A 19,341-nucleotide genomic window follows, 5' to 3' on the forward strand; every position below is an offset into this window, starting at 1 on the left:
TACTGACATACTTTGTGCTGGCCGGAGATCTAAGGAAGATTCATAGAAAGATTTCTAACTGATCCACTGCTCTTATCTACTATCAAGTGGATTACTGACTGTATGAATCCATTAGTACATAAGGTTTTGGTGCAATGGATATCCTACAGATATATACTAGAGAGATGTGTCAGCACCCCAAATACTTTTTAACTTATTCTTTAGTATTCTAGTAGTTTACAGGAGATACTCAAAAAATCATCACTACCAAGAATGTGATCAAACCTTGAAAAATAATAAAAAAGAAAGCACACAAAAGTCCTACAATTTTTGCTGTAATAGATTTTTTTAAAAACATTAGAAAATATCAGCAGTTAAAGAACTCTGGCTAAATTCTAAGTGTGAAACCCAAATTCTGTCAACAGGATTCACTTAAGCATCTAAATTCCATGCAAAAGTTGCTTGCTCAGATTACAGACATAGAAAATATGCATTAACATTAAGAGGAGGATGTGTGTCTTGAACATTGACCTGACAGCTCAGATATGCTACACACCAGCACCAGGGAGTCAAGAGCCGAGAGATAAACCGATCAGTAAAGAATATTGTAAGCATATGCAAATAACGCATATAGTGAGTGACGAAGAAAAATTTACTTCCTCAGCATCTTCCTGTAGAAAATGCCTTATCACTCCTCCTTTTGAGTGAGCTGCCTCAATATTCTTCAGTGTATGCTAAGCACTTCACGTTGAAATCACTAAGAAAGGCCGATTACACTAGATCTTTAAGGATATTTATGTAAACATAAATCCAGTACAAGCTGACACAGAAGCGTAGTCATCTGCTCTACTTAGAACTCTAAAAATACAGATTGTAAGTATTTCAGAATATTATCAGAGCTGTTTTCATCCACACGTACATGAAAACACACTGTATTATCACATGTAATTAGCTTTTGGACACTTTTTAATAAAAACTGTTTTATTGTAAGATAAAATAATAAATTGCAAACATGATCCAATGTGAACTGGACAATTTAAAGAGGTAGCTAGTTTGCATGCACATAACTAGCTTTAGGCTTGCTAGCTGAAGTATTAGTAGACTTTGATGTCTCATCTATGCAATTTCCTCTGCTTACTAGTAAGCTGTTTTTTCTACGAGCTTTGAGAAAGTTAGCATCTTCACTGACACAACTAGTGTAGGTATTTTGAAGCCATTTCCTAAACTTCAGGTGAATACCACAAATGTCAGACAAACTTATATTCTAATAAGGTTTCAAAGTTCTCTCCCTTTCAGATGTACATTATAGAAATAGGTGTTACTGTTTACCATAACAGCAGCAGAAATTCAAGTTTCCTCTCTATTCAGTATAGTCATATCACCCCACACTTCGAGGTGTTTCCTGCAAATGTTGACGTTCTTCATAAGAAAATTCAAAACAAATGCATGTTGTCTTTGTGCATCCAGCCCTAAACTGCTAGTTAATCACAGGACTGTTTGTATCTCTACTCAGTTCTACTTCTGCATTACATTCTTCTCCGAGAGCTTTTTTCTTCATTGTCTGTAAGTTCTAGGCCTTTTTCATGCATATTTACAAGGACACCATTTACAAGACAGCATTGCCTACATACAGAGAAGACTACATTTGTTTATTACCACTCTCCCACAGTAATGTTTAGTTCAAGTTACAAACATCATGGAATTTTAGAGGAAACCTAGTAACTTGCTCTTAAATTTTCAAACACCTGGTTCAGCATACCAATGAAAAGTCAGTGTAGCTCACAACTACATTCCTTTGAAAAACACTGACCAAAGCAATTAAGTGATCATGTATTCCCGTTACAAATGTTTTCACTTCGATCTTTATAGAGGCTGAGGCTTGAAGGAATCATAATGAACACTTACCTTGATCTTAGTTTAAAAAACATAAAAAACTTAATTTAGTTACAACGTTTAGAAAGTAGCAGTGAAACCTAACCATTCCAATAAATAATTACTGTCACTGGTAATATTATGTACTTTCTACCAAGGACATCTATAGTTTGACACTTTGCTAGCTGTACTTCACAACACCTTTACTAGACTGAACAGGCTTCACTATTAGATTTCTTGTCTCCATGTATGTACCTCTGGAAGTCACTCCTTAAACTCCTTGCCATAAAAAAGTTTTGTTCTTTAAAACTTTACATTAAATCATATTTCACCTTGAGACTAGTCACTACCCTGCTATGACCTTGAATTGTGGATGCTAGAATCCCGTACAGGATTCCAGAAGGACTCAAAAGGTGGACCAAATACATACATCTCTCTAATCCCATTTAATAATCTCCCCAAGAATTGCATTAAAACACTAGCTGAAATGTCATAAATTTATTTCCAATTAATTATCTTCATTGGGATCAGCACTGGATCTGGATACAAGACGGTGTATGGTATGGCAGGTGATGGTATGACTCAATACCATCAAGCTCTTGGCTCAAGGCTCTAACATGAATATTTTAGTTTTACATAATTTTTTAATTTTACATCATTTACATATTCTGAGTTCTTATAAAGGCAGCAATATGCAGAGAAACACAGTAGTACTTGGTACTAAACTTGGATTTATATATAATTGTCATCCCTATCATCTGTGCTTTTTAAATACTGAACTAGTGAATTTTTCACAAACTGCGTGGCCTAAAAACTTTGAGTGCCTGCAAACCAGCGGTACTTATCAAAACTATACCAGTAAAACAACCCATCTGACAAGTCAGAAATCTCATGGACAAATGAAATGCATCTGTTACTTCCTAGAATAATGACTAGAATTTAGATATTTCTTAATGCTGACAGTCAAAGTTGTGCTAGCAGGAAGACTTGGATTTTTCTAAACCACTCAGTGCGTGCATGCTTCCTTCTTTGACAGATTCTATGCCAACTTTAGAAAGGCATTACAATACAAGCATGAATACTACTGCCAAAACCTTATTATGAAAGTTTGACAATCTCCTTCTTAGAGGAAAGTTAAAAGAATGCTAGAACAGTTTGCAAACAAAAAACTGGTATATAGCTAAAATAGGAAGACGCTGAAACAAGGAAATAGATGGAAATTATTAACAGTAATGCAGTAAAAGCATTACATTAAACAATGATGACAAGGTGAGCAAAGCTCTGCTTGTCTATTTTTACGTATCCATCTCTAAACCAAGATTTAAATACCATGGAAAACAAATGCTATTCTGAACAGTAAATATAACCACTACAGCTCATTTTTTGCTGAAATCTGAAATGATTCTCCAACAGTTTTAAAGCTGTGAGTGACATTGTGAAACATCCTAAATTCAGAGGGTCAATTTCACTATCCTAATCCATTCAACACTAGTTTGGCCACAGGGTGTGCCAAAGGTTAATCTTTCTCCCATTACAAGTGGAAACATACCAGACAGCAAAGAGACAGGCTGCCCTGTCCTACTCAACATTAGTACCTGAAGGGAGTTTAAAGGCCAACATGCTACCTTTCAGTTATTTAAAGTAGGAAGCATTAAGGAAATCATAGAATCACAGAATATCCTGAGTTGGAAGAGACCCACAAGGATGAAGTGTAACTCATTGCCCTGCACAACACAGCCCCAACACTCCTACCGTGTGCCTGAGCTTTGTCAACCTCATGGCTTGGGGCCATGAACAGTCCCTGGGAAGCCTGTTCCTGTGTTCAACCAACTTCTTTGAAAAGAAACTTTTCCTTATATCCAACAAAACCTTCCCTGACACAGCTCCATGCCTTTCCCTTGGATCCTGTCAGTGGTCACACAGAACAGAGATCGATATTATCCCTCAAGAGGAACATGCAGACAGTGATGAGCCTTCCCTCGGCCTCCTCTTCTCCGGCTGAAGAAGCCAAGTGACCTCAGCTATTTCTCCTATGGCTTCCCCTTCAGAAATTTTGCATTCCTCCTTCAGATGCTCTCTAAGAGCCTTAGACCCTTCTGCTATTGTGGCGCCCAAAACTGGCTACAGGACTCAAAGTGAGGCCACACCCCAAAACAGAGGAGAATGGGACAATCTCCTCCTTTGCCCAGCTGGCAATGCTGGACAACAGTGCAGGACACAGTCGGCCCTCCTATTTGCCAGAGCATACGGCAGTGATTTATCTTTTAATTAGGAAACCTTAGAGGAATGCTTTCCTACTCTCTCCCAAACAAAGCTGACCTATCAGCAAGCCACCTACATTTTTAAATTTAGTTTTATAGGTAAATTTAAGTCTGCATAAAAATCACAACCAAAACCAAAGACAACTACAAAACAATTCCCCCACCACCACATTTCAACTTTTTTTACTTTTAACTCAGGAACATTACATTCCCTATCTTAACTGTTCAATTATCCTTTCTGGAAGTTACACCTGAAAAAATTATGAAATCTACTAACCTCACTGAAAAGAAAAAAAATATCCAAAATTTAGATATAATAAACAACTCCTTATTTTCAACCTGTTGGTTATAAGGGTATAAGTTGTTCCTTTCTTTTCCCTGTGGAAAATGCTTTTTTGTCCGTGATGCTTCAAAATTTATTTCAGAGCCAGCACTATATACTTTACATCCATTACTACATACCACACCACAAATAAAATCTTAATAATTTTCTTTCCCTACTAAAAATGACTCAGAGTGAATACCAAAATATTCACCCACTACTTGCAATCTATGCAGAATATGCAACTCTATGTAACACAGAGAATTCTTTTCCTCTAAGAATTGCTGAAAAGACAGAATGCTACGTCTAAGTGAGAGATTATTATCAAAAGTACTTTGCTCTGGTTCTTGTTATTGAACAAGAGAATAATGACAATGCAGAAATAACACAGTGTCAATGCATACAGATATTTCATAAAAACGCTAAAACTAAACCCCGTCAAACAACATAAAAACATGACACAAACGTACAGACGATACTGTGCTGTCTGCTCTATTTACGAGCAGTTTTGTTATCCACAAACCCAACTGCTTCGCACGACATACTCATTAAGCAACACTCTTCAGGAAGACTCCCTCCACGACAGCAGAGTCGTTCCTGCCGCCCCTCACCGCAGCGCCGAGCCGCGCGTTCCCTTCACGCCGGCGGCCGCCTAGGCAGGCGTCACAGCGGGAGCGGGCACCAGCCGCAGCGCACCCTCAGCGCGGCAGGCGGGGAGCGGGCCCGGAGCGGGGAGCGGGCGCGGCGCCGGGGGGAGCGAACGAGCCCGAAGCGGGGTGCGGGCGCAGCGGGGCCCGCGCTCACCTTGTCCGAGTCCAGGTCGGGGTCGGCCTGGCAGAGGCGGAAGAGGAAGGACTTAGGGTCCCTGCAGAGCGTCTGTCGAGTGGTCAAGAAGCAGGTGCCCCCCACGTTGAGCCTGACCCACTTGCCGGGCCCCGCGCCAGGCAGCGGCGCCGAGCTACACCGACGGCACGGCCCGCCCGCGCCGAGGCCGCCAGCCGGGGGCACCGGGAACTCACAGTGGTTCTCCGCCGCCATCCTCGCCACCGCCGGAAGGGGCCGCCCCGGCTGCCTGGCCCCCGGCGCACCGCCCACCGGAAGCGTCGGCTGGAACAGGGCCCTGCCCCTTCTCGCCCGCGGCCCCAGCGGCTCCGGCTTGGGGCCCCGGGAGCAGCGCCCACGTCGGCGACAGGGCCGCTGCCGGGCCAGAGGCCGCGGGCCTGTCTGTACCCCATGCCCCCCGCCCCACGGCGGAAGGAAGAGGCGGAGGCCGCGCAGAACCCTACATGCCTTTATTACAGACTACCAAGCATAAGTGAAATCCGTCATCCAGTCACTAACTACACATCTACAGCACAGAGATCTGTCGAGAGGAGAATAAACAGTCATTAAATTATGAGATATGATTAAATCATCGACCAATAGAAAATTTATATAATAAAGCCAGAAAAAAGGTGTAAAATATAGTTTACAATAATTATTCACATTCAAGGCTGTACATCAATACATACAACACCATGGCCCCGAACATGAATCAATCCAAATAATTCATATATTAGAATTTAAATAACACAGACTGAACTAGAGGCCAACAAGAGCCAGCAAATAACCTTAGAAGAATAAAAATACAAAAGTGTGTATCACATCATTGCATTATTTGCTTCTGTTTTCACGAGTTCTTGAAGGAGGGGAGATTGTTTTGTGGTTTGTTGAGGGGGGGTCAGGGGTTTTGTTTCTTTGGGGTGAGTTTTTTCTTTTTTTCTGTACATCACAGTTACAGCTACAAACCAGGTAGAGCATATTACACATGTAACTGACTGCCACCAACCTGAAAACAGCATACAACTATCAAAAATTATGGTTCTTGGTTCCTAATTTTTCTCTTTTGTCAGATAGAGTAGTTTTCAGTTCTGCTACCATTGTGAACATTCACCACATCAAGTCAGTTAATACATGGCCATAGGAAGCTTTGTCAAATGGCAATCATCTACATTCATGGCCCAGCTGACAGACAGATTTCTCTCTTGACCAGGGAAAGGACTTGAGGAAATGGTATGAAGCTGAGTCACAGGAGCTTTAAGTTAGGTGTCAGGAAAAGGCTTTTCACTCAGAGGGTGGCCGAACACTGGAACAGGCTCCCCAGGAAGTGGTCACACTATCAAGCCTACCTGAGTTCAAGAAGGTGTCTGGCACATGGTAGGATTGCTGGGGAGTCCTGTGCAGCGCCAAGAGTTGGACTTGATGACCTTGATGGGTCCTTTCCAACTCAGTATATTCTCTTTACTCTAACACCAGGCTATTGGGTGCTTAAGAACCTCTCCAACTGTTTGTTGCATAATGGTAATTTCTTCTATGAAAGAGGAAACACTCTGAAATTATCAGTCATAAATGAAAACATGCCATTTTGGATTACAGAACTACTTGTCTGTAAGCTCACTTGATCACCTGATAGACAATCTGCATCACGAGGCTTTGCAGGAGCATTTCCATTTGATTCATAAAATATTTCCATGAAGCATTACAGGCATTCAGCAAAATTTCAGATATAAATACTACATCTATTTGTGCAATTTACTAGTAGAAAAAATTATCAGAATCCATCCAGAGGCCACATCTTTAGGCAACTATTAATACACAAGTTTTGTCCTCAGCAAGATGTTGAAATCAAGTGTTTTATCCACAGGCCAAATGAAGTAATTGTCCTGACTTTACTAAATCATTCAGAAAAAAAGGTACATGTGGGAAATTCCCATAATTTTTCAAAGTTCCCAGCACAGAAAATAATTGTATCTAGCACATTAAATTAAGCATCTTGAACTATGAAAGCTGATTAGAATAATCACATCTTTGTTTCAATCCACAATTCTTTTCAGACTTATATATAGCAGATACTTCACAATTAAATCACATCAGAAGGAGACAAGTAGAGCACAGTACTGATAATTTGATCTTTTCAGCACCTAAGTGCCTAGCAAACAGAATTGTAATAGGCAGTATCAGTCTGCTAACAATGCCTCAACATCACATCTGAAGTAACTTTTCTTAATACAAAACCTTTACAAAACTGGACTTTAAGGCAAATGGTAACAAACTAATTTCTCAGTTTATTAAAGTAGTCCTAAATTTCTTGTGACTGGGCAGTAGTACTTCATCCTTTTGTTAAGCTCCACACCACAGAAAAAGATGGAATAAATACCTTTCTGAAGTTTAAATACCAAGCAAACCAAAATTACAACACTATTGGCCAGATTCTTCATAAATTATCAACAACTGTTGAAAGTTCAAGAGATGGAATGAATCAACAGATTGGGTTTTCAGTAGGTCTGCAGTAAGGAAAAATCTTAAGGAGAGTCTTCAAGTACCTAATTTTTTTTTCTCCTTTGAACACCTTGGATTAAAAGCAGAAAAATCACCTGGCCTATGTGCAGCTCTGAAGAACCTCCTTTGCACATTTCATTCCATGAACTCCCATGAACCACAGGAGTGATCTTCAGGACAAAGACCTGATTCTACCCCACATCAGGTATAAGCATTTAAAATGGGTACCAGCCCTTCATAGTATGCAGCACCTTTCAACACACATTTAAGTGGACAAACTGGCAAAACATACTTAAATCCACAATTGCTTTGTGATGCCTCACTCTATACTCTTGCCACCTTTCAAACCCACAGATTCTACAGATAGTCCAAGAAATAGAAATACCTTTCCCAGGACAGTTCTAGTTCCTTCCCAAAAAAGCAGTAGCTAAGTAAGACTGGATTAGGAATACTGAAGCTCTAAGTGGAGTGATGCCTGTAAGAGATGCTTACAGTTTTCCAATAACAGCATTGTCAAATAAAAAATTAAAAAAGGACTTCTAGAATGCAGACATCAGCCTTCCAGATACCTTCTTGACAGCTTACTGCTACCAAGATCTACAAGGCTGGCTGAAAGCTTTTGCTGGGCATGATGAAAGCCTACTGAGAGAAGATTTTCAAGGTGTGAAAAAACACAATTAATTTGCTATGTAAAATGACTAAAAATCTAAATGTTATAGAAAACACGTTAAAGCACACCTAGATCTCTACCTAGTTAACAAGCCAATGGTGGTCATTTTGCCAGACATTTTTATGTGAGGCCAAGTTTTATCACACTGAACAGCAGTGGCACTGTGAATCTCCATCACTGCCAAACTCCTGTATGAAGCTGGGAATATGTCTGTTCAGATCTCAATATCAGAGAGTAAATCCAGAAGTGGTAGGGTTGTCTCCAGCGGACACAATACATGGCCGGAATTTGACAGCTAGAGAACAAATGGATAGCACTGCAACAGATTTAAAATACATGTCATCTTGGTTAGAACAGCACATATAGCTTACTACAAACACAGATCAAAGGTACAGTGTGCTATTCAAATTTGAGCAACAAGGAGTATACTTTGTATGTGATGGGATTTCTCACGAGGCAAAGGGGAACACTTTTCTGTCTTCCTCGGCCATTTACAGGGGCCCTTCTGCCCTTTAACACCAGACACAGTAAGCCAGGGATTTGCTTCTCTTAGGTTTCCGTATGTGGTGGGCTGCAGACGACTACAGGAATTCAGTTACTCCAAGAGAAAAGGCAACTGCACTGTCTCTTCTAAAGACTGGAAAAGATGAACTGCCATCAAGTTCAACCACATAATGCAGTTTTTAAGAGATCAATAATAAATCTCCTTCACCCTGTACAAGAAAATATTCAACATTCACATAATTTCGGAGAAAGCTGATAAGCCATTGTTCTTAAAATACTGCTTCTAGAGGACAGTAGCCTATGAGTTTTTTCAACATTGTAGAGAAACCTTTCTTTGGAGGAAGGAAAAGCACATCATAGTATGACAATTCAAAATACAAAGTAATGGTATATGTAGAGTGAATAAATAGGTGTGATGATTATACTGCTTTTAAAACAAGGAAGGAATGCCTTTGTCCAGACCTAGGTCATTCTCCTCTGCAAGATTTAGGAACACAAGGATATAGAAAATAGCACTGGGGAAGTTTTTTTTTAGCACATAGGAAGTTGTGTTTTTGCAACATGACAAGAAATGTTTGACCACAAAAAACAGCCATAATTTGAAGAGGATAAAGGAGATCAATATGAAAAACATTTTCATTTTATAGATATGCTTTAAGTACCATATATTTTCCCCTTTGTATCAATATTTGCCTTTGATTTTTCTCACCATATTACTTTATTATCTGTATTTAAATTCCTTACATTTTTTCCAGAGTTCCTGAATGTTTGGCCAAGGACCAAAAATAAAATTGACATCTCATTACACAATGAGACAAAAAAAAAAAAAAAAAAAAAGCCAAGTAATCAATTGTACAACATTTTCACACTTCCTTCTCTACCCAAGAAAATAGGTTGGCCCCACTAAAATGCACAACACACACACCCTGGAAAGAAAGCTTCCAGCCCTCATCTGCTGAAAAGGTGAAAAACTATCTACTATTTCAATAGTAGCCTTTTCTCCCCCATACTAACTAGTTTCTCTTTTAGTTAGCATTAGTTAAAAGCATGCTGGTAAGTTTATTGTCCCTTGATTAAACACACATATGACCTATATTAAAATTTAAACTTAATGTTTAAAATGCTTCAGAAGCCAATATTTCAATTTTAGAAATTTCAGTGCTGTGTTCAGCATTTTACTCTCTCAAAAGCTTTATCAGTGGAGCCTGTCTGCCAGACAAATACATCTGATTCATTCACATGATTACTATAGTACCACACAAATCCTGCAACCAGAACGATGTTAGGAATTACACAAGGGTGCAACCAACCTGGCTATAAATGCCATATACCAATAAGCTGGGGGACTGTGAGGAAAGGAAGAGGAAACAAAGAGGTGGTACTTAGGAGAGGCATATAAAAGCTCCCTGATGAAACACAGTTTAATGATAATCTGAGAGTCACAGAAAACTCCAGCCCAATAAAATGCAAGGCTGGTACATGATTCAGCGTGTGTGCGTGTGGGTTGGTTTTAACTCATCTTAAGTGAAGCTGGTAATGCAAGGTCTATCCACTAGTCTGCAGCAAGAACAGAACTGAAGTGCACAAAAGCAAGATCTTCACAGCAATGATATGCATGTGGAAGCCTCAACAGAAGCACAAAGAGCGAGCAAAGCAACCCTGAATTCCACTAGGTTTTTGCTTTTCTTCCTTTTTTTTTCTTCTTAAAAAAAAAAACCAAAAAACCCCCAAAAAATCCACACAAACAAACAAAACAACCATGAAAACCCCCCAGAAAAAACAACAACAAACAAAAAAAAAAACCAAAAAAGCCCACCCAAACAAACAAAAGAAGAAAACCAAAAACTAAAGCAAAAAAAAAACATAACAAAAACACCCCAAGAACATTTCAGACGTATGCTTCCCCTTGAGATGGTATATAGGTGGGTTGAAAAGATTCCTCTGATCGGCTGCACACGGAGTTCTAGCAGCAAGTAGGGAAACTGGGAAATTTTGGATGAGCTTTACTATTTTGCAGCATTCTGGTGGTATCTGTGTCGCCAAACTTCATGTATCTTTTTGCACCATTTATGAGCATTCCCACTTGGGTCCATCAGGTAATATGTCCTGTTTGGCTATAAGTGAACAACATTTTAATGATTACTCCAAACATAGTTTAACCAAAAAGCAGTAGTAATTCTGCACCTACCAACAAAAAAAATTATTCAGAATTAGCTCATTAACTTTCTGAAAGTTAAATTCAATTACAGCTATATAACATTATATATTACTGATTAACCATACATCTGGCACCTGAATATTTTTAAGCAGTCAACTGACAATATATTATACACATCTCATGATTCACTACATACAAGGAGGGCTAAATGTTAAGTCATTAAGAACGTCCTTCAAAGCATAAAATCCACTTATGGTTAATTTAAACACTAATAATAAAAATACAGTAGCATTTTTATGATAAATGTGTATGTCAGTGTGAGATTTTGTGTGATTTTTGTTTAATTATTATTCAATTTTGTTTAGGGGCATAGATTTTGTGCATTTTTTTGATGATTGACTTTGTTCAGGTATTTGTTCAGTTTTGTTTTAAATCAGGACTATGAAATTTTATGTCTAAGCATTTCTAATTTCTCCAGAAAAATCTTTTTGATAACTTACAGAAATTGGCCAAGGACTTTAGAGCAATTTACAATGAAAATTCAGAAAGTAAACTCACCGTATGAACAAAAAATGTCTTAAAATTCTTGGCTTCTGGACGCAACTCTAAAGACCATGGAATTTCTCCTTTTAGAACTTTGTTGACAGGATCCACATAATACAGGTGGGGTCCCTCCGTAAGCAGCAATTGGCGCCGACGTGCAAACAATCCCTAACAAGAAAAGTAGAAGTAGCAATGCAAAAATAAAAACAAAACCAAAAAAAAAAAAAAGAAAAACAAAAAAACCCCAGCAAAATCCATGAGGAAATTAAAAATGTAAATTTACACATCTCTGAACTGACCAACAGAGGCAGGATAAAACCAGCTCAGTGCTAGGATGGTATATTTGGGTTTGGGGGGGATGTTTAATTTTACTTTACCTATTTGACCTTGTACCTTTTTTAGGGTGCTGCAGTGCATTATTCTATTACATGGCAAAAAACAATTACTATTTTAGGAAAGTATCTTCAAGTTCTAGCAAAACCTAAAACATCTAGCAGCACAGAGCGAAGCAGAATCTATTTCTCAAAGAAATCAATAATCAGGTTTTGTAGAAAAGACTACAACAAAGCAGGTAGTAATTTAGACGAAGGAGAACCTTCTTTCCGCTAAAGCTGATGCAGACTATCCTTGCTTATCTGTAAACTGCTGAAATTAACACTTAAAGCTGTTCTAAGATCATCTCTGCGTCGTTCAGGATAAAGGCACAAAGTCAGATTCAGGAAAAAAGCACAGTTGAGAATAACATTGGTAATTTTTTGGTATTTTTAGTTCAAATCACATTCAGACATGCATCAAGAAAGTGTTTATTAGATTATATCAGACTGGGAGAAGGAGGACAAGCAATTCTCATTTGCTACAATCTCAAAATGAAAGCATCAATAGCAGATTTACTTAGGCTTTTCCAAGAAATCCAGAGCACATCACTAAATCAAGAAAAAATCCAATCTACTCACAAGAAAACACTGAATTTTTAAAATAACTTATTTATAGGTGACAAATTGTTTAAATAAGGAAGTTTTAAAACAGGCTGCTTATCTATGCTGCAGCTGTGCAAAAATTTGACAGCTCAATCTTGTTACAGGAAATTAAGAAAAGCCCTTACCTTTCTTTTGTCCACTGGACCCATTTTTAGGATTAAGTTATTTTCTACAAACTGATGCCTTAGAAAAAGAAAAATAACTATTACTCCAGAAGTAATTCTTTCACAGAAACAGCTATAATGATCAAGTAGTTTTTCATGTCATTCCCTAGCATGTCCTTTTCCACGAGAGTCCTGAACAACTTTAGTACGTGAGTTTTGGACTGTTCCTTAGTCCAGACCATTGAGTTTTTTCCAAAATTTGACAGGGGGCAAAAAAACCGACCAAACAAAACCAAACAAAAAACCAAAATCAAACAGAAGAAACCCAACCAAACAAAAGTACGAAAACAGAAAAAAACCCCCACAAAAAACAACAACCCCCAAAAAATTAACAAAACAGGAACAAAAAATAAACAAGAAAACTGTAAAGAAACCAACCAACCAAAAAAAAAACCCCAAACCCCTTCGCACACCCCACTCCAACCTCCAAGGAACAACAATGACAAAAGTTCACACATGACAGACTTCTCTAAAGAGTGAAAAGAAATCCTGTTACATAGTCTGGAGGTATTTTGGTTAGATATTCACAGAATATTATCATGCAAAAATTTCCAACAACTTATGGCATTTGTAAAATAGGAAGAACCTTTTCTAATTCTAGGACTGTAGTGCAAAGACTCTGAAGCACTGATAGCATCATTCTGCCTATCTTATAAATACACTCCACATCATCTTCTATACCTTGTAAATTTTTGAAATATAGTATTAGTGTTTTGCTGCTATTGCTTTAAAAATAGAAGCCAAGCAAAATCTAGTTGCTAATTGTTTACTTGAAAATACTAAGACTGACAAATATGAATTTAAATGAAAATCACTTATTTTCCAGGATTCTTTATTGCTGGGCAAGTTATTTAGCTACATTCAAAGATCCTACCAAGGATTTCCACCAGCTTGTTTTGCCAGAAGTAACCTCTTTTCGTCTTCAGAAAACTGTAAATCCAGCTCAAAGGAATTGTTGTCAAGATCATGAATATACTGCTCAATATTTCCTCCTGATGTCTGTGGTGTACTTGTCTCTGCAGCAGACAGTGAATGGGAAGAGGCAGAACTAGAAACTTGCATGCAACCGAACTGACTCAGGAGATTGTCATACTAAAGGAGGAAACAAAATGAAGTAATTAAATGTCTTTTATTAAAAAGCTTGTTTTGCACTAAACTGTGGCTTTTAATTTAAGCATGTTTTAGTTTATTTTACTTTTGGGCCAAACCCCAGCCTACTCCCTATAGATCAGCAGGCATCTATGCAAAAAAGTATGATTGATCAAAAGCAAGCCTTGTTTTTTCAAAATACTCACTTGATCAGAAAACAAATGCTGATGTAAGTAAAAATATAACCAGCAATATTTATTACATTCTTAATAATTAAAATCTTCATTAAAATATAACTAATCCATAGTTTCAGTAAAAATATTTATATTAGTATTTATATTGTTCATTTATATTAATATTCAATATTTATGCTATAATTGAAGCCTCAGGCAGCATCAGAGCTGAATACAGCAGTAGACAAACATACATTTCCATAACAGTCTTCATCATCCTCTGACATAGCAGGTAAATACGCTGTAAGTTTAGGGGGTGTCTGAAGATGTAGGTTCTCCCACACAATGGATTCGAAGAAGGGGTGAGCCTTAAGAGGTCCATATCCTCCCATTTCTTCACAGCCTAATCGGTTGGTAGCATCTAGAACCTAAACAAATGAAAATTAAGTTAAAATAATGACAAAGGGCAAGCATTATTCATCACATTTGCAAAGCACCATATGAAAACATAAAACCAGTTTGTCCTCCTGCCCTAAGCATACGTATCTGTAAGGAGGTTGTTTGTAATAAAAGACTTTATTTGTCAGTATGTCTTGTCAACAACATTGCATATTAGATCAGCTCACAGATCTAAGGACAGGAGCACTTCTTTAGGTCGACACAATTTTTTGGCTTTGCTTCTTCATAAAGACTGAGAAAACCTTACAGAGAAGGCCTGATGAAGCACACCTCATTTTAAGTTTAGTCCACCATCACATTCTAGTGATGCAAGAAGCTGTGGAAACTACAGTTGTTGTTAAACATCAGCCTCTCAAGCACCTCAAAATGACACAGTTCTCAGGATACAACCAGGTTAATACAATCTGGACTTCACCATTCAGGAGTCGCTGTCTTGGCCATAGAACTGGTCTTGGACACAGGAACGCACTTTTAGGTTGTATTTATCATCACCCACAAAGGTTAGTGTTTCCTCCCCATCCCCTGCTAATATGATAGATTATTGAACTTTAAAAAGCTTGTAACACCTAAAATGTTCACTTGAGTGTCATGACTATAATCTCAGTGATGGAACATAACTACTTTTTCTTCCTACTTGTCAAACCTTCACAGGCACAGTAATTCTTAGGCTGATACTATTGAAACATGTTAAGTGCATGCTACAATGCAAGGCAACTGGATTTATATTGTAATGAATATATGTGCCTGTGATGTACTGTTTCAGCTGTTTTCAACTAAATGATCCCTTATACAACTCAAAACCAATTAATCTGAGAACTATATAAGCCTAAGTATTTGAATCTTAATTTGTTTGCAATGCACAGTATCTAGAATTGTTTGCTTCCATTTCATAGAAAGACATTCCTTGTCCTTCTAACAATTCTTGTCAGAATTCACATTAAAAAAAAAAATCAAAGTGCTGTTTAACAAGAGATGTCAATTTTCAAGACAGTCCTCTACACAGTTAGTAAGGGTCACAGATATTCATATTATAAGATTTGCAAGAGTGCATAGAAACTTTCAGAAAAGAGAAACTACATAAGCTGAATGTTTTCCAATGTCATCAAACCATTTAATGACAAATCAATTTCAGTTAAACCTTTTGGTTCAAGAAGTTAGGCATTTAGGCACATGGTCAGTTATTAAAAAAAAAGAAGTCAAGACAAGCATACTACATTTGAGAAGAAAAGCACAAATATTTACCAACAGCTTCTCCACAAGGTCTTTTGCCTTAGGAAAAAATTTTTCTGGGAAGTCATATTCCAACTTTATTATCTTCTGGAATATAAGATATTCATTTCTGCAGAAGAGAAAAAATATTAACTCTTGTTATTAGTCCTCCATGGTTCTTTCACCTTAACCTGAATAAACCAGACAAATATTAAACAAAAAATCTACAAGTTCAGTTATGTTCCCATAACTCTTCCTAGTGTGAAGAGGTACTGTGATCCTGTAAGCACCAGATACTTGAGCAATAACAACAAAAGCTCAAATGACTTAACAGAGAGTGCTGAGGATGTGCCTTATAAACCTCTTCACATACAGTTATAAGTTATATAGTTACCATCATGGCACAAATTAGATGTGAAATTCTAGGATAGTTTAAGGCATCTGTCTCTCAGAAGCTCTAGTTATTGCTGTCTAAGCAACTTCATGACATCAAAAAGGACAAATAAAAGCACGCATGACATTAATACCAGCTCTGCATAATGAAAATACTTCAGAACTGGTAGTGAGGTAAAAATCCAATCAGAGGCAATATATTTATGATCCACATGTAAATAATTAGCTCAGATCTCTTACCCAGCTCTAAATGGAGGCAATCCAGCTACAAGTTGATATATTATGCATCCCAGAGCCCAGAGGTCAGAGCTTCAAAACAAGGAGGAAAAAACATAGAATCTTTTTTGTAAAAGAAGTCTTTAAAATGAAATCTAAAAGAAAAAATTCTTAATCTTCTGCTACTTAAAACATAACATGAACCCAGTGGACAAACCTGCTTTGAATATTTTCCACACTATTTTTACTTCAGCCCTTGAAAGAAGAGTAGGCTAGCAACACAACTTAAATGAAAAAAACGTAGAGTAACAGTCCCATAAAACCTGACTCCAAGCACAGGAGGAGCAAGTGGAAGACAGGTGAATTCTCAGTCAAAATAATGGGTAAGTAATGACTTTGCAAAGAATACTGACTATCCACATGATGATTCAAAGATTCATCCAACTTAATTCAATATATGCCCCTTCAGAGTTAAAATATTTTCCTCTAAATATTTGAATTTAAAAAGAGAATATATTACAATACAGTTTTTTACCTTTTCACTTGAAGCTTTTCTTAAGACTCAAACAAAAAGACAGGCTATAATGGTGAGGGAAAGCTATGTTCTAGTGTGGCGGGTAAAGGAAAGTTAAGCTTTAGTGTGTTGACCTGAAAGAACACTTTCAACTTATTTTACCTCGAGGTAAGCTACCCATAGATTTGATTAAAGCTTCAAAACCCTCATGGAAGACTAAAATACTAACAAATACTTAAAACTACTCAAAATAAGAGGTTTTTGTACAGGTGAAGTATTATGCAACTTCTAAAAGGAGATGATATTCTAATTAAGTCTTTCCATTAGCCAAAATTGTCAAAAGCTCTTCACTAAAAGAAGATGTGAAAAGTCTGATAGTATCTCTATCAGTTCAAGAAATGCTAGCACAAATTACTACTACTATTCACATAAATGATCCAATTAACCTGTCATTTGTCAGCAACTAGCTTACTCTTCTATCATTACAATAAAATAATATACATATTCAGGAGGATACCATCAATAAGCAATTTTAATGAGTTCAGAAATTTCTTAAGGGCATCACTCATACCCTTGAGATGAGCTTTAAAATGTTGCAAATCCTACCTACAGTTTAGAAAAGATAACTGCAAGTTGATCTAAATACAAGTCAAAGAAAGCTGCAGCTTTCTCCTTAACTGGACAGCATGAGATAGTCTGTTGTTTCTACAGCAGGAAATACCATATTTGAGCAATCTTATACCAAATGGAATTAAAATAATTGTGTTACTTGGATAACAGATTTTCCTGATTTATTTATGGGTGGGAAATCCAACTTCACCTTATACATCTCCTTCTCCAACAACACCTAGTCCTGTTAGTAGAACTCAAAGTAGATAAACTGAGGAAACCAGCCCTCAGACAAGAAGCAATACTTCATAAGAAAAAAAATTTCAAACTCTGTTAAAATACTCAAGCATCTTGTTTCTTTAAAATACTAAGCTTTCTTGCTTGACTTATCCACTCCTCCCCATTTGACAGTTTCCTGACAGAGTCAGGAAAGTTCTGGAATATAGAGCCCTCACCTTTTACAGGCAGATTTCTCTGTCAGCAGTTCTGGAGAAACATACTGTGCTGTTCCTACAAATGAGTTTGCCCGTGCTGTTAAGGAAATAGAAAGAAATAAACAAACACATACTTATGCATAAGCCAATATTCCCCTTCCTCACCTGTTGCCATCCAGTTTAAAAAAAAAAAACAAAACCCAAAAGGCAATCCACTGCAAGTTACGTAATGCTGCAAAGAACCCATGAGAATTTAACTTCTCTACCTATCCACAAAACCTGCCTGGAAGAAACAAATCAATCTCAGTGATAGCTGTTTGGTTCAAGAAGCTAGGCATTTAGGTACTTATTTATAATATCTACCAACACAAGTTTGCTATAGTTAAGAAAAAGTGTCAATTGAATTCAGTTCAGCCTAGTGCTTTTTTCAGGCATTGTTTGCAGCATCTATTTAGAGGCAATTAGTAACAACTGCAGACACATTAATTCTACAACCTTCACATTTGTGTAATTCTTTCAGCCACTGGAGTTAAACATGTAAGCTGAGATAAAACTTACTGTATCAGGTGAGCCATGGTACCTGTTTGTTTGTATTCTTGTCTTGCAAAGGAAAACTAAGCAACCTGAAGTAGTTCAACTTCCCAGTCTATTTGGTAATCTAGCTGGTGTTCCACTACACCAAATGCTACCTCCTCAGATACAATCTAAGTAGTGACAGTCAAAACTGTTTTGAGATCTTTTAGTGATTTAGGCGAGGTAATGACATTGGAAGGTTACGATCTTGGCAAATACAACACATGTACATTTTAAAGGATCACTTGCTATAATTATTGGTGTCACATAATGAATAATGGCAAACCTTGTCTGCTATCTGCAGATAATACTTTTGCTGTTCCAAAGTCTGTTATTTGAATGTGCATATCTTCATTCAATAAGATGTTCTCTGGCTTAAGGTCCCTGGAAAAGACAGATTTTTATATTCAAACAGCACACAAATTAAAGCTGAAAAAACTGTCTTGTGACTTAGGTACATAATGCTATAATAAATGATGCAGATATTCTATAAACTTTGTTACAACAACTTCTCTATCATGCAGCTGTCAACCTGCAGACTACCAAATTTTGTTAAATCCATTAACTTTTTTCTTAAAACATCACATAAATAATCATCTCAAAACTACGCTACTGTGTATGTCATATGTTCAAAAATTTATAAACCAAAACAAACAAAAAACCCAAACAAATCCTAACAAAAACCCCACCTCACAAAAACATACACAAAACCCTAAGCCCGTTCACTCCAAAGCCTTAATTTACATAACATCTGACAGGTTGATATGGCATGAAGATTTTCTATGTCCGTTTCCTCACTGCAAGACTCCAGTTAGTCAAACACTGGCAAACCCAGCCCCAGCTAAATGTCCTGACCAGGTAAGAACCATGGATCACCCCCACGCATAATCTGCATTTCAAATGT

The 19,341-nt window shown here is 37.5% G+C and overlaps 2 protein-coding genes across 10 annotated transcripts in view; both read right to left on the bottom strand.

Annotated features, from left to right (window-relative positions):
- LOC120513312 (BTB/POZ domain-containing protein KCTD5) overlaps positions 1-5,574 on the bottom strand; it is a 30,918-nt gene extending 25,344 nt beyond the window's left edge. For 3 of the 4 annotated variants that reach the window (XM_039732613.1, XM_039732612.1, XM_039732614.1), the window contains exon 1: positions 5,239-5,567. In XM_039732613.1, coding sequence (XP_039588547.1) covers positions 5,239-5,472 — 234 coding nt within the window. In that variant the 5' untranslated portion in view covers positions 5,473-5,567. Of the gene's footprint in view, positions 1-5,238 lie in introns of all 4 variants that reach the window. The other variant, XM_039732611.1, reaches the window with a different exon arrangement.
- A 137-nt stretch (positions 5,575-5,711) lies between these two features.
- The window catches only part of PDPK1 (3-phosphoinositide dependent protein kinase 1), a 31,930-nt gene continuing 18,300 nt past the window's right edge, over positions 5,712-19,341 (bottom strand). For all 6 annotated transcript variants that reach the window (XM_039732604.1, XM_039732606.1, XM_039732603.1 and 3 more), the window contains exons 6-14: positions 18,724-18,821; positions 17,886-17,961; positions 16,332-16,400; positions 15,732-15,828; positions 14,285-14,458; positions 13,643-13,860; positions 12,730-12,787; positions 11,643-11,795; positions 5,712-11,040 (exon numbers count right to left, since the gene is read on the bottom strand). In XM_039732604.1, coding sequence (XP_039588538.1) covers positions 10,933-11,040; positions 11,643-11,795; positions 12,730-12,787; positions 13,643-13,860; positions 14,285-14,458; positions 15,732-15,828; positions 16,332-16,400; positions 17,886-17,961; positions 18,724-18,821 — 1,051 coding nt within the window. In that variant the 3' untranslated portion in view covers positions 5,712-10,932. The remainder of the gene's footprint in view (positions 11,041-11,642; positions 11,796-12,729; positions 12,788-13,642; positions 13,861-14,284; positions 14,459-15,731; positions 15,829-16,331; positions 16,401-17,885; positions 17,962-18,723; positions 18,822-19,341) is intronic.

This window comes from Passer montanus, unplaced genomic scaffold (genome assembly GCF_014805655.1).
Source record: "Passer montanus isolate IOZ18808 unplaced genomic scaffold, ASM1480565v1 scaffold8, whole genome shotgun sequence".
In the NCBI taxonomy this organism is placed as follows: Eukaryota; Metazoa; Chordata; class Aves; order Passeriformes; family Passeridae; genus Passer; species Passer montanus.